The sequence below is a fragment of the Capra hircus genome, chromosome 14, assembly GCF_001704415.2.
Source record: "Capra hircus breed San Clemente chromosome 14, ASM170441v1, whole genome shotgun sequence".
NCBI classification, from domain to species: Eukaryota; Metazoa; Chordata; class Mammalia; order Artiodactyla; family Bovidae; genus Capra; species Capra hircus.
This window is the reverse complement of record NC_030821.1, coordinates 30795564-30812287: the sequence shown is the minus strand read 5'-3', so window position 1 is coordinate 30812287 and position 16724 is coordinate 30795564. Positions and strand designations below refer to the sequence as shown.

Genomic DNA, 16724 nt, shown 5'->3' with positions numbered 1-16724 from the left:
TAGTTGTGGCACATGGGCCCAGTTGCTGCATGGCAGGTAGGATCTTCCCTGACCAGGGATTGAACCCATGCCTCCTGCATTGACAGACAGATTCTTCACCACTGAGCCACTAGGGAAGCCCCTGTTGTTTAGTTTTAGTTTAATTCATTTTGGTCAGAGAACATACTTCATAAGATTCCAATTATTTTAAAACTGTTGAGATTGGTTTTGTGTCCCAGAATAGGGTCTTTTTGTTTGTGTCCATTAAAAAAAAATGTTGCGGAGTAATATATTTTATAAATGTCATCTAGGAAAAATTTTTTGATAGAGTTGCCAAGGTCTTCAATATCTTTATTGATTCTCTGTATACTTTATCACTAACTAAGAGAAGATTGTTGAAGACTCTCACTATATTTGTGGCCTATGTATTATTTTGTTTGTTTCAGTTTTTGCTTCAGATAAAAATACATAAATAATACTAGATAATATTTAGTCTTATTTAGTAAATGTATTCATTTATCACTATTTAATATTCTAAATTTTCTCCAGTAATATTCCTTTCTTTGAGATCTATTTATATTAGTGTGACCATCCCCTAATTTTTATGATTAATGTTTTCATGGTGTATTTTCTATTCTTTTACTATTAATTCACTAGATATTTTTAATAGACTTGTTGAGATATGGTTCACATATGTTAGAATTAACTCATTTTAAGTATAAATTCAGGATTCTGTAATTATTACAGTAATCTAATTTTAGACCTTTTTCATCACTTCAAGAAGACAACTCATACCCAGCAGCCATCACTACTCATCTCAACCATCATAATAGCAGTCCTAGACAACTACCAATCTAATTTCAGGCTCTTAAGTTTTGCCTATCCTGGATATTTCCTATAAACAGAATCATTCAATATGTGGTCTTTTGTGACCAGTGTCTTTCATTGAGCATAATTTTTAAGCTTCATGTGTGTCAAAGCATTTATCAATACTCCATTTTCATTGCCAAATAACATTCGATTGTATGTAAGTACCACATTTTGTTTGTCCATTCATCAGTTGATAAACGATTGAATTTTGGGAGCCTTTTGCAGGAATAATACTATTTTAAGTTTGTGAATAATTGTGATCAATATTTAAGATTTCTCTTTTTTTTTTAATTTTGAGGCATTGTATCAGTTGTAAGAATTAATACAGAAACATTTGCATACTATTCATTCAGTTTCCTGCAATTGTAACAGCTTGCATAACTGGAATCCAGTGTAACAACAGGAAATAATCATTGAGACATTCCATTGAATTTATTCAGATTTCACAAATTTTGCATGCTTTCATTATAACTCCATCAAAAAAATCCCTTGAAAGTATGGCTACACTTTTGTAGCCATAGTCATGTGCTCTCACACTCCCCACACAATATCACCAAACCTGGTGACTACTATATTTTTCATCTTTTTAATATTGTCATTTCAAGAATGTTCTATAGGTGAAAATGTACAACATGTAACCTCTAAGAGACTTCTTTTTTTTTTTCTCAGTTAGAATTTTTGCTTTAACATATACTTTGAGAGTCATACAAGTTGTTTTGTGCATCAATAATTTGTTCTTTGTATTGCTGAGTAGTTTGAACATTCTTTGGCATTGCCGTTCTTTGCTGCTAAGTCACTTCAGTCGTGTCCGACTCTGTGCGACCCCATAAACAGCAGCCCACCAGACTCCCCCGTCCCTGGGATTCTCCAGGCAACAACTCTGGAGTGGGTTGCCATTTCCTTCTCTAATGCGTGAAAGTGAAAAGTGAAAGTGAAGTCACTCAGTTGTGTTCAACCCTCAGCGACCCCATGGACTGCAGCCTTCCAGGCTCCTCAGTCCATGAGATTTTCCAGGTAAGAGTACTGGAGTGGGGTGCCATTGCCCCAAGTGACCTTTTCCAGTGCTGTGGCTACTGCTGAGTTTTCCAAATATGCTGATATATTGAGTGCAGCACTTTCACAGCATCATCTTTTAGGATTTGAAATAGCTTAACTGGAATTTCATCACCTTCACTAGCTAAAGAGATGGGAATACCAGACCACTTGACCTGCCTCCTGAGAAATCTGTATGTAGGTCAAGAAGCAACAGTTACAACTGTACATAGAACAGTTAGAACTGTACATAGACTGGTTCCAAATTGGGAAATGAGTACGTCAAGGCAGTATACTGTCACCCTGCTTATTTAACTTATATGCAGAGTACATCATGCAAAATGCTGGGCTGGATGAAGCATAAGCTGGAATCAAGATTATAAGGAGAAATATCAATAACTTCAGATATGCAGATAATACCACCCTTACGGCAAAAAGTGAAGAAGAACTAATGAGCCTCTTGATGAAAGTGAAAGAGGAGAATGAAAAAGTTGGCTTAAAACTCAACATTCAGAAAATGAAGATCATGGTATCCAGTCCCATCACTTCATGGGAAATAGATAGGGAAACAATGGAAACAGTGAGAGACTTTATTTTGAGGGGCTCCAAAATCACTGCAGATGGTGACTGCAGCCATGAAATTAAAAAAACACTTCTTGGAAGACAAACTGTGACCAGCCTAGACAGCAGATTAAAAAGCAGAGACATTACTTTGCCAACAAAGGTATATCTAGTCAAAGCTATGGTCTTTCCACTAGTCGTGTATGGATGTGACAGTGTGTGTGTATGTATGTGTGTTTCTGTGTGTGTGTTTCTGTGTGTGTGTTATTCACTCAGTTGTGTCTATTTGTGACCCCATGGATTTTAGCCCTCCAAGGCTCCTCTGTCCATGGGATTCTCCAGGCAAGAGTATTGGAATGGGTTGCCATTTCCTTCTCCATACAACTGCCTCTGTGTGTGTGTATATATGTGTGTGTGTGTATGTGTTAGTCGCTGTCATGTCTGACTTTTTGTGACCCCATGGACTGTAGCCTGCCAGCCTCCTCTGTCTATGGAATTCTCCAGGCAAGAGTATTGGAGTCGTTTGCCATTTCCTACCAATGTGAGAGTTGGACTGTAAAGAAAGCTGAGTGCCAAAGACTCCTGAGAGTCTCTTGGACTGCATGGAGATCCAACCAGTCCATCCTAAAGGAAATCAGTCCTGAATATTCATTGAAAGGACTGATGCTGAAGCTGAAACTCCAATACTTTGGCCACCTGATGCGAAGAACTGACTTATTGGAAAAGACCCTGATGTTGGGAAAGATTGAAGGCAGGAGGAGAAGGGGACAATAGAGGATGAGAAGGTTGGATGGCATCACCGAGTCAATGGACACGTGTTTGAGTGAGCTCCGGAAGTTGGTGATAGACAGGGAATCCTGGCATGCTGCAGTCCAATGAGTCACAGAGTCGGACATGACTGAGGGACTGGACTGAACTGAACTAATTGCTGAGTAGTATTCCATGATATGGATGTGCTACAATTTATTGAATCTTTCATCTGTTGTGAGAATTTGAGTTTTCTCAAGCAGTTTTTGAAGATTATAAATTTCTGTGTGACTAAAACTTCTCCTATCTCTGGCATAATACTCAAGAGTATAATTACAGGTTGTATGGCAAGTACAGTTTTAATTTTCTAAGAGGCTATAGTGCTCTTTTCCAGAGTGGCTATACATTATACATTCCCGACAGCAGTATATGGGTGGTTCAGTTTCTCCATATCCTCATATTTGCTGGAGTCACTCTTTTTAAAGTGTGATTTTGTAACAGGTATATCATGGTATCTTACTGTGCATTTCATTTGCATATTCTTGTGGTTAATAATGTGGAATATAGATTTGTATACTTATTTTCCAATTTATAACCTCTTCAGTACAATGTCTATTTATATCTTTTGCTCATTATATTTTTTTGCCTTTTTTACTGGTTGAGGTTAAAAAGTCTTTATGTTTTCTATATACAAATACTTTGTCAGATATGTGGTTCGATTCAGTGCAGTTGCTCAGTCGGGTCCAACTCTTTGTGACCCCATGAACCACAGCATGCCAGGCCTCCCTATCCGTGAGCACTCCTGGAGTTCACCGAAACTCATGCCCATTGAGTCGGTGATGCCATCCAGCCATCTCATACTCTATCGTCCCCTTCTCTTCCTGCCCTCCATCTTTCCCAGACCAGGGTCTTTTCAATGAGTCAGTCAGTCAGACCAGGTGGCCAAAGTATTGGAGTTTCAGCTTCAGCATTAGTCCTTCCAAAGAACACCCAGGACTTATCTCCTTTAGGATGGACTGGTTGGATTTCCTTGCAGTCCAAGGGACTCTCAAGAGTCTTCTCCAACACCACAGTTCAAAAGCATCAATTCTTCAGCACTCAGCTTTCTTTACAGTCCAGCTCTCACATCCATACATGACTACTGGAAAAACCATAGCCTTGACTAGATGGAACTTTGTTGACAAAGTAATGTCTTTGCTTTTGAATACGCCGTCTATGTTGGTCATAACTTTCCTTCCAAGGAGTAAGTGTCTTTTAATTTCATGGCTACAATCACCATCTGCAGTGATTTTGGAGCCCAGAAAAATAAAGTTGGCAACTGTTTCCACTCTTTCCCCACCTATTTCCCATGAAGTGATTGATTGGATGCCATGACCTTAGTTTTCTGAATGTTGAGCTTTAAGCCAACTTTTTCACTCTCCTCTTTCACTCTCATCAAGAGTCTCTTTAGTTCTTCACTTTCTGCCATAAGAGTGGTGTGGTATGTAAATATTATTTTCCATATTATACCTTGTGTATAATATCTTCTGTATCACTAAAGTATTTAATTTTTATGAGACCGACTATCCATTTTTTTCTTCTGAATTATGGTTTTGAATTAAAGTCTAAAACTTTTTGTTTAGCCTACATCCCTCAAATTTACTTTTATATGTTTTTCAAAGTGTTTTATAATACTTTTATGTTTCACATGTAAGTCTGTCATGAAGCTTGGGCTAATGTTTTTGCATAAATTATGAAAATTTATATTAAGTTTCATTTTTTGCCTATCATTTTCCATTTGCTGAAGCAAACAGAAAGACTATGGCTTATTTGCACTTCATTCTTCTTTGTCAAATTTGTTTTAAATGTTCTGGATCCTTACCTTTCCATATACATTTATAATTGTCTTGTCAATATCTATGAAAACAATTTGCTGAGAATTCAACAGGAATTGTATTTAATACATGTTTAATAGTTTTGAGGATCATTTTGTGGAGAATTGTCTTCTTTATTATGCTAAGTTTCCAATTAAGGAATGTGGTATGTTGGTCTATATATTTATGTCTTTGATTTCTTTCACTGCATTTTGTAATGTTTTTGAGACAGACCCTGTAAGCAATGTACTGAAACTCAGAATTTAGTTTTATTTCAAACAATTTTAAATTGCATTGTGATGTTAAACTATTTAGATTTCCTCATGTTCATTGTAACTATTTAGAAATGTGAGTGATTTATGTTCATCTTGTATCCAGTGACTTGGCTGAATGTGTTTATTTATTCAAGAACTCATTTTATATACTGGTTGAGATTTTCTACATAAATAATCTTGTCATCTTCAAATAGGACAGTTAGTTTCTTTCTAATATGTTTCTTTTATTTATTTTCTAAGCTTTATTGCATTCTCTAGAACATGAATGAGAGTGATGTGTCATGTTCCTAATCTTAATAAAAGTCATCCAGTGGTTCAACATTAAATGTGATGTTAATTGTATTATAGGTTTTTGGTATATGATCTCTATCAAGTTGAAGATATTCCATTTGTCCTAATTTGCTGGGAGCTTTTATCATGAATAAAATGCTGGATTTTGTCAAATGCTTTTTCTGTGTCCATTGATTTGATTATTTAAATTTTCCTCTATAGCCTGTTTAGATGGTGGATTACATTGATTTTTCAAATGTTGAGCTAACCTTATATAACTCTTAATAAATCTCACTGGATCATGATATATAATTCTCTTCTAGTTTTCTGTATTTAATGTGCTATTATTTTATTGAGAATTTTACATCTAAGTTCATGAGATAAATTGGTTTGTAGATTTTTTTTTGATTTTGTATTTTTGTTTTTGTACTGACTTCATGCTTTTGAACTGTGGTGTTGGAAAAGACTCTTGAGAGTCCCTTGGACTGCAAGGAGATCCAACCAGTCCATTCTGAAGGAGATCAGCCCTGGGATTTCTTTGGAAGGAATGATGCTAAAGCTGAAACTCCAGTACTTTGTCCACCTCATGCAAAGAGTTGACTCATTGGAAAAGATTCTGATGCTGGGAAGGATTGGGGGCAGGAGGAGAAGGGGACGACAGAGGATGAGATGGCTGGATGGCATCACTGACTCGATGGACATGAGTTTGAGTGAACTCTGGGAGTTGGTGATGGACAAGGAGGCCTGGCATGCTGCAATTCATGGGGTCACAAAGAGTCGGACACGACTGAGCGACTAAACTGAACTGAATCTGGTTTTATTATCAGGGTAATGCTAGCCTTGCAAAATGAGTTGAGAAGTGTTCACTCTTATTTTCTGGAAAGAATGAGAAAAATTGTTGAAGTTCTTTATGTTTACTAAAATTCTCTCTTAAAGAATCTAGATCTGGATTTTTTTTTGCCAGGTTGCTACAGTGCATGGGGTTGCAAAGAGTCAGACATGACTGAGCGACTGAACTGACTGACTGAAATTACAAGTTTAATTTTGAAATGGTGGTAGTACTATTCAGCTATTATAAGATAACATGTATCTGAAAGATAGGTCATAGAAGTGGGGGATAAGTGGTAAAACAGAGTGGGGGGCAGATAAGGATATATAAGTAGGGTGTGTGGCTGAAGGGGGAAAGAGAACACTTTGTGTGGCTACTTCTCTTATATGCCTTGCAAATTCTTTATTGCGTCTGGCTTCTGAGAAGTTGGACTATATAACACAATACTTAGCTTCTTACTGATCTTGTTAAAACCATATAGGATTGTATGTTCTGTAGGCCAGTGGCTTTCAAACATCTAACCAAGAGCAGAGTCAGAAGTCTGTGACAAAAACATACAGTCTTGTCAGTGTCACTATCTGTACACCACACACAGAATATTCATGACTTGAATAGAGTGAAATATTAGTGCTTTTGATGCCATCCATAAATGGATTAATTTTGTTGTTAAGATAGTATATCTACTTATACTGCAGAACGTAATAGAAAGCTTATTAGTTTTTCATTTTGACTATATTTAAAGATGTTGATTTTTCTTGGGACTGTGGAATACATTCCTAAGCAGACATAAATAACATCAGTGGTTTCTGAAAGGGTTCGTTAAACTAATTCCACTGCATATAATTTGACTTTAAGGCGAAATGTGAAGAGAGGAGAGTCTTTGTTGAAATACATTTAAGGAATTCTTTGTTAAAACATATTTTTTAAAAACTATGAGAGGAGGATACAGTTACAAAAGAATAACTCAAAAGCCTTTTGACTAGTGTACCTTCCCTCATCCCCAAAAGCATTTTTGGTGGCTAATTTCTTAGCACACACGTTGAGAAGTTTTGTAAAAAGGGATTACTTTATATGATCAGCATCATTTATTATCTATAGTTTGAAATGTGCTTGTGGATTCCACGATAAATCCAGTGTGGCTCATTTTCCAAATTCTTATAATTTGCAGAATATATATAATAAGATGAAATCAGTATTAAGTGCCAAAAGAAGAGTTTAACAGAGGAATAACCTTCAGCTAAGAAAACTGAGGAACTCTGAAGGAAATATAACTTTAGATGGACCTTAAAAGAATGAAAACATTTGATAATGGTATGAGATGGAATTATTGACAATTTACATTAAAAATATGAATGAATGCTTAGATACAGAAAGATCAGGCATGTATCAAGTTTATATTCATTTATTTTCTTGATAAACAATTTCAGTGTATACATACTTTTCATCAGTCATTGTGCTCAGCACTAGGGACTTAATGTCTATTTCAATAAAAATATAAAATAATACTGAAGATAGAAAACTTACTATTATACAAAATAATAAATGATGTGATAACAATATTCACAGGTGCTCTGTGAGGGCAGAGAAGGAGAATGAACATTTATATTAACCTTGAAACTTTAAGGCTAGTTTCACAAAGTAAGAAAATGTTAAAAACATGGTACTTATTTCAGTCTTAAAGAGTAGTATGTGAAAAGACCCTGAGTTAAGATGAAAGAATGAATTTTAGAAATTAATTAGAGCTCAATATAAGACAATTAACATGATAACACAATCTTGGAGAACTAAGAAGCATGAGGAGTGATTCTTATCTCAGTCCCAGAGAAAGAGGGTCAAAAGAGATAAAAGAAGGAGAGTGGGGACAAAGTGAGAGAGTGAGAGAGCAAGAAAGAGAAAACATTAAAATTAGGAGAAAGTGGGAGAATTGTGGTGTCTGCCAGGTGATGATTTGAAAAATCATGGGTTTAGATTTGACTGTGTCTGTGGACTGTTGAGGCCCTGGTGGCTCAGAGGTTAAAGTGTCTGCCTGGAATGTGGGAGACCTGGGTTCGATTCCTGGGTTGGGAAGATCCCCTGGAGAAGGAAATGGCAACTCACTCCAGTACTCTTGCCTGGAGAATTCCATGGAGGGAGGAGCTTGGTAGGCTACAGTCCATGGGGTCGCAAAGAATCGGACACCACTGAGCGACTTCCAAGCAATTTCACTTTCACTTTCATAGACTCTTGAGGGTCCTTTGGACTGCAAGGAGATCCAACCAGTCCATCCTAAAGGAGATCAGTCCTGGGTGTTCATTGGACGGAATGATGCTGAAGCTGAAACTACAATCCTTTGGCCACTTCATGGAAAGAGTTGACTCACTGGAAAAGACCCTGATGCTGGGAGGGATTGGGGGAAGGAGGAGAAGGGGATGACAGAGGATGAGATGGCTGGATGGGATCACCGACTCGATGGACGTGAGTCTGAGTGAATTCCAGGAGTTGGTGATGGACAGGGAAGCCTGGCGTGCTGCAATTCATGGGGTCACAAAGAGGTGGACACGACTGAGAGACTAAACTGAACTGAACTGACAGTTACTAAAGGTGAGAGAAAGCAGATCAGACCGCCAAAGATGACATCTGTTGTTGGAAATGCTGACTTTGAGAAAGTTGAGAACCAGAGATCCACCAAGAACAGCTATGAGGATCTGAGAAGAGAGTTATAAACCAAAGGAATAAGCTCAGAGTAGTTCTAGGTCTTTTTTTAAAAAGTGGTAAAGACTTCTGGTTCTTTTAGTTTCTTACACTTAATTGAGTTTTTTTTTAATATAAATTTATTTATTTTAATTGGAGGCTAGTTAGTTTACAATATTGTATTGGTTTTGCCATACATTGAGTTTTAAAAACAATCTTGTAAGGGTTATAATCATATTCTTTAAGGTAGTATCTATAAAAATAAAACATTGCATTTAATTTTAATACCAATTTATGATTTAGTTATTTCTCTAGAAAATTGTATAAATAAAAGCAATTTTAGCAAAGATTAATTATGGCAGATCATATTGTATTATTGTCAGTATCCTATATTGAATGTGCAATGAACTTTGATGCCATTATTAATTTACTGTGCTCATTCACATTTATTAATTACTCAAATGGCATGTGTTAAATTCTTTTTGGAAATAAATAACTATCATAGGTTACAAGTGTATGACATTTATTGTTATCATTATTGTTTTGGATATAATACTCCCAAAATCCAAGTTAATAATTATACTTTCACAATATAAAATCATGATTATGGCTGTTTCAAGTGTAAAATGCAGAAGATAACAGACAAATTGAAATTTTATTGCTAGAAATTCTTTATCAGGTTGCTCTTTTTTTTTTTTTTTTTTGGATACATCTTTTGCCACCCTCTGAAAATATCTTACTCATTTGTTTATGTTATCTTATTTGTTTGTAAGACCACAGATCTTGTTGGTGTTGTTTACAATTCTATTTCCAACCCTTAACATCAATGTTTGTCACATAGTAAATGCTCAGTAAATAAAGAGTATACTTAATCTCTTTCAGTACCAAGAGGTGATTCTCACTGGCTTTATATGAGAATGAATCCATATGGGCCTACCTTCAAGTAACCATAGTAGCTTCATATAGGGATAACAATGAGTTATATTTAAGAAATATCTCTGTTAGTATTTAAGAAATTAATTATCATAATTAGTTAATTTAATGTAATCTTTCTAGTTGGCACATAATCTCAGACCTCCATTTCTCAGACGTCCTGATAACATGTGAAATATATTGCACATATATGAAAATTCATTTACTAGATTGCTCCATAAGTCATGAAGTCATATTGTATAAATCATGTTTAAATAGTGAGCAATACTAAGAGCAATTTGGAAACTCCATGTGACTCCCTTATAACCAATGAAGCTAAATAGTTTTCTTCTCTGGTGGCAAATGGGTCTTTGGTGCACTTGCTTTCTATCTCTAGTTCAGTGTCTTGGTTTGTCTACTGTCATGCTTCATGAGAATAAGCACTGATCTGTCAGGAATATCTGTTTGGTCCCACCTCTCTTAAATTGTCATTTTTTGCTCAACCTCATGCACATTTTGCTTTCTGGATAATTCTGCTCTAACATCTTCAGTTCTATCTTTCTCAATTCCTGAAGCTGAATTCAGTTTATAAACTAGTTCCATAGTAGCTATTACTTGTCTTTTTATTCCATTCTATTGCTGGAATTATTTTTGATGTTGCTGAGAAAGGTGGAAAGTTTATCATTTTTTTTGTCTGTATCATCTTCTTTCCTCTCACACTTTTCTTGATGTCCTTGTTGAGTTGCTTTTTATCTGTTGGATTTTCTAAAGGTCATTCTCCATACTCTATACTTTAGTCTTTTACAACCATCCATGTATTCTCTCTATATTTAGAAATGTGTGCAGCCTATCAAAAATAATTTAAACTTTCCCTAATGGGTGTTTATGCTCATTGAATTAGGGAATTGAAGAGCATAAAATTATAAATCAAAATCTGGCATGCTGTGTACTGAAAATATAATTTAGCAAATCCAACTTTTTTTCATTGAACTTTTGTTTAAACCAAGCCACCCAGAAAGGAAACAAAATTAAATATAATCTGGATACTGCACTTTATGAAAGAAATGAAGTAAATTTTTAAAAGGTGAATTTTAAAATTAAGCATGCATTTTACAAATATTTATTTACTCAATTCAGATGCATTAAAAAAAAAAAAAACAAACAGCCGGCTCTACTTATGAACAGTCATGCTAAGAAAAGAGGAAATAAGACACTGATTCAGTTCAGTTCCGTTGCTCAGCCGTACCTTACTCTTTGCGAGCCCATGATCTGCAGCACGCCAGAATCCCTGCCCTTCACCAACTCCCAAAGCTTGCTCAAACTCATGTTCATCAGATCGGTGATGCCATCCAACCATCTCATCCTCTGTCATCCCCTTCTCCAGCCTTCAATCTTTCTCAGCATCACGATCTTTTCCAATGATAGGACTGACTGGTTGGCTCTCTGTGCAGTCCAAGGGAATCTTAAGAGTCTTCTCCAACACCACAGTTCAAAAGCATCAATTCTTTGGCACTTAGCTTTCTTTATGGTCCCAACTCTCACATCCATACATGACTCCTGGAAAAACCATAGCTTTGGCTAGATGGGCCTTTGTTGGCAAAGTAATGTCTCTGCTTTTTAATATGCTGTCTGAGTTCGTTATAGTTTTTCTTCTAAGGAGCAAGTATCTTTTAATTTCACGGCTGCAATCACTTTTGGAGCCCAAGAAAATAAAGTCTCTCACTGTTTCCATTGTTTTCCCATGTGTTTGGTATGAAGTGATGGGATCAGATGCCATGATTTTATTTTTTGCACGTTGAATTTTAAGCCAGCTTTTTCACTCTCCTCTTTTATTTTCCTCAAGCAGCTGTTTAGTTCCTCTTCGCTTCCTGCCATAAGGGTGGTGTCATCTGCATATCTGTTCAGTTCAGTTCAGTCGCTCAGTCGTGTCCGACTCCTTGCGACCCCATGAACCCAGCACGCCAGGCTTCCCTGTCCATCACCAACTCCCGGAGTTCACTCAAACTCATGTCCATCGAGTCAATGATGCCATCCAGTCATCTCATCCTCTGTTGTCCCGTTCTCCTCCTGCCCCCAATCCCTCCCAGCATCAGAATCTTTTCCAGTGAGTCAACTCTTCTCATGAGGTGGCCAAAGTACTGGAGTTTCAGTTTTAGGATGATTCCTTCCAAAGAAATCCCAGGGCTGATCTCCTTCAGAATGGACTGGTTGGATCTCCTTGCAGTCCAAGGGACTCTCAAGAGTCTTCTCCAACACCACAGTTCAAAAGCATCAATTCTTCGGTGCTCAGCCTTCTTCACAGTCCAACGCTCACATCCACACATGACCACAGGAAAAACCATAGCCTTGACTAGACGGACCTTAGTAGGCAAAGTAATGCCTCTGCTTTTGAATATGCTATCTAGGTTGGTCATAACTTTTCTTCCAAGGAGCAAGCGTCTTTTAATTTCATGGCTGCAGTCACCATCTGCAGTGATTTTGGAGACCCCCAAAATAAAGTCTGACACTGTTTCCGCTGTTTCCCCATCTATTTCCCATGAAGTGATGGGACCGGATGCCATGATCTTCGTTTTCTGAATGTTGAGCTTTAAGCCAACTTTTTCACTCTCCTCTTTCACTTTCATCAAGAGGCTTTTTAGTTCTTCTTCACTTTCTGCCATAAGGGTGGTGTCATCTGCATATCTGAGGTGATTGATATTTCTCCCGGCAATCTTGATTCCAGCTTGTGTTTCTTCCAGTCCAGCGTTTCTCATGATGTACTCTGCATAGAAGTTAAATAAGCAGGGTGACAATATACAGCCTTGACGTACTTTTTCGTATTTGGAACCAGTCTGTTTTTCCATGTCCAGTTCTAACTGTTGCTCTCTGACGTGCATACAGATTTCTCAAGAGGCAGGTCAGGTGGTCTGGTATTCCCATCTCTTTCAGAGTTTTCCACAGTTTATTGTGATCCACACAGTCAAAGGCTTTGGCATAGTCAATAAAGCAGAAATAGATATTTTTCTGGAACTCTCTTGCTTTTTCCATGATCCAGAGGATATTGTTTTTGCTATTTTTCCTGGCAATCTTGATTCTAGCCTGTGATTCATCCAGCCTGGCATTTCACGTGATGTACTCTACATGTGAGTTAAATGAGCTGGGTGACAATATACAGCCTTGATGTACAGGCTGTATATTGTCAGTACAGCCTTGACGTACTCCTTTTCCAATTTGGAACCAGTGTGTTGTTCGATGTCCTGTTCTAATTGCCTTCTTGACCCACATACAGATTTCTCAGGAGACAGGTAAGGTGGTCTGGTAATCCCATCTCTTTAAGAATTTTCCACATTTGTTATGATCTACACAGTCAAAGGCTTTAGCATAGTCAATGAAGCAGATGCTCTTTTGGAATTCTCTTGCTTTTTCTATGTTCAAATGGATGTTGACAATTTGATTTCTGGTCCTCTGCCTTTTCTAAATCCAGCTTGAACATCTGGAAGTTCTCAGTTCATGTACTGTTGAATCATGGCTTGGAGAATTTTGAGCATACTTTGCTAGTGTGTGTGATGAGTGCAACTGTGCAGTAGTTTGAACAATCTTCAGCATTGCCCTTCTTTGGGATTGGAATGAAAAATGACCTTTTTCAATCCTATGGCTACTGCTGTGTTTTCCAAATATGCTGGCATATTGAGTGCAGCACTTTGATAGCATCATCTTTTAGGATCTGAAATAGCTCATATGGAATTTCATCACCTACACTAGCTTTGTTCATAGTGATACTTCCTAAGGCCCACTTAACCTCACACTCCAGGATGTCTGGCTCTAGGTGAGTAATCACACCATTTTGATTATCTGGGATGATTAAGATATTTTTTCTTTAGTTGCTTTGTGTATTCTTGCCACCTGTTCTTAATGTATTCTGCTTCTGTTAGGTCTTTACCATTTCTGTATGGTTAGGTCCATACTATTTCTGTATCAATGTAATACACCAATAGGGATAAGTTAAAGAAAATTCATTCCAAAGCTGGTGGAGAAATGAGAAACATATGTGATAGAACCCACCTTGTTCATCTTAGAATCCATGAACATTGAATTTCACAATACTGTTGCTAAGCCCATTGTATACATTCTTGGTCACAGTGATAGAATGAATGTGAATTCATAATTTTTGTGTTGTGGCAGGTGGTCATCCACTAAAAGTGATGGCTAGCTCCCAAGCATCCTAGGAAATGTGAGTTTAAGGGAAAAAAAGGGAAGGATATAGAATAAAATGTTTTTGCTGTGCTGTCTACACTTCACTACTGATTACATGTGCAAGGATGGATAGTCTAATCTCCCCCTACCTGTCTCCGAGAATGAATGACTGCCAAGCACTGAGAGAAGAGTTGTAATCTCCTGCCCCAACATACACACACACACACACACACGCACACACACACACACCCCCAAGTGGTCTTGTTTGTCTTCCTATGAAGAAAGGAAGAAAAATATAAGTTTTGAAGATTGGGAAAGATATGTCATATAGTGGTATTAGGGAACCTTTTCTAGAATTCTGCTTCATGATGTAATAGTCTTTTGAGAGCATTTTACCTTGGCTTTATAACTCACATCTGCTATTTAAATAGTTAGGTTTATAGGGTGGTATTTTTTTGTTGAATTAAATCAGAAAAACTGCTTAGCTGGAAATCTTCAAAAGATTATAGAGCTTTGAAAGTTATTTCATCTGTTAATCATGACCAATATCTGGGGCATAGTTTTAAATATTTGCTTTAAGGAGATTATGCAATAATCTTTGTGACTAGATACATGGTGACTAAGTATATATCCAAAATACAATCTGTTTTCTGTCAATTGGAGCAGAACTCTAGTGCCTTATAGTATTATAATGAAAGCTAATCATACAAATGTACAATTCTATGAAGTTAGATTAAAATAGTGCTTTTTCTATGAAATAGTGAAATGTTCCATTGAATGTGAAATGTTAAAAATATATAAAATGAAAAAAACTATATCAATTGCTTTAAAGTCTGTTTTGTAATTATACTATATCAGTACATACATAGATTATGCAGTGACCAACACTATTAGCTAAGCAGCCATTATGTTTATTATTATCTATTTAATAAATTTGAGAGAATCAAAAATTACATTTAGTTTCCAGTTGATTTTACCCCATATGAAATGTTTTTGGAACAGCTTATTTTGAAATTATACTATTCTATGATTAACTTTTCTATGCATAAAACAACTATTTCACTTGTGCTTAAAAAGGTAGCAGTGAAAAGTTATGAATATTGTATACATGTAAAATTTTTTGGGTCCCAATTCAGTGAAAATGTTTACTACTGAAAAGCTTTTTAATTTGTTTGTTGTTGTCTTCCATAATTCAGGTTATCTGGAATGAATATACCACCACCAATTATCAGCAACAAAAACTGGCTCAGACTGCATTTTGTTACAGACAGCAATCATCGATATCGTGGATTTAGTGCTCCATATCAAGGTATATTTAATTAATACCTCTGTCTCTTTTGACATGTAAAATGATTTTGGTATACACAACTGCATTTTATGTTAGAGGCAAAGTATCTTTAGCTGTAAAACATGGTAATTTGAGTAAGCAAAAATGGCCATTTTCTTGCTGAGGCAACATTGTGATCATAACTAAATTGCAGTATAAAAGTTAGTTGGGTTTTATAGCACACTGTCCAGAATAAAGAATATTGTAACCTTTAAAAGATAATGTATAACATGTAATATTTATCTTTAAGAAGGTGCTTCAGCAGTGGGACATGCTACCTAAACATGTACCACAAAACACTGCAGAAAATTCAAAAAATTCTGAACAGACTCTTCATCAATTGAAATCCATTTCCATATACAGTGTTTTTGTGGATGCTATTTTAGTTAACTTTGTTAAGATCGCTGGCTACCATTTTTATTAACAGGTATAATTTTGAATAAGTGCGATATAGTATTGGCTATATTAACTTTAAAAATCTCTGTTTAGAGCTTAATTATTATGAGCTGTAGTATTAATAAAAATGTATCTTCTATAATGTTTAGTAATATTATGTGGATTTAGTGCACTTTATCCTCAGACTACTTACGTAAATAATTCATTTCATTCTCAGCAGTGTATTAGCTACTATTCAGTGAACATTGCCACAGTTACATATTTCCATTTATCTATTTTTTTTTTAACAATGCTTTCCTTTTTAGTAATCTTCAGTATTAAGCACTTTGGGAACTTAATATGATGGCTTTAGGCAGCTTATAGTTAATAACTAAAATAGTATTAGACTACATATTGTTTTCTGGAATACAGATTTCGACAATTTATATTTTGTATGCCAGTAACCTTTCTACAGCTACCCTGTCAATACGTTTCTCACAATAATAGCAAAAGATTAATATGATTGGAATTTGTAATAGTGTATTGGGTGTCATTGTAATAAAAAATCCAAAGATTTTAACTCAAGATTTTAGACAAAGTTCACTGGGCATATTACCTAAATCCTATGATTTTAGCCAGTGTCATTTTAAAACTTGCAGTCAGATTTTGCTGAGTTTTTACTTAAATTTTAAAAATTTTTGTGTACTTCAGAAATAAGAGGACTTTTTAATTGAAAATAAATAGTTTTTGTAGAGCCTCTTTATTTCTGGGTTCACCCCTTTCCTTATGGAGTTTTCCACTCACATGATTTTATGGCTCTGATTTCCCTCTACAATGAGTTAAGGCAGATG

The 16724-nt window shown here is 36.1% G+C and overlaps 1 protein-coding gene across 1 annotated transcript in view; it reads left to right on the top strand.

Annotated features, from left to right (window-relative positions):
* The window catches only part of LOC102185671 (CUB and sushi domain-containing protein 3), a 195795-nt gene extending 180283 nt beyond the window's left edge, over positions 1-15512 (top strand). The window contains 1 exon segment of the mRNA XM_018058093.1: positions 15368-15512. Within this exon segment, the coding sequence (XP_017913582.1) occupies positions 15368-15512 (145 nt within the window).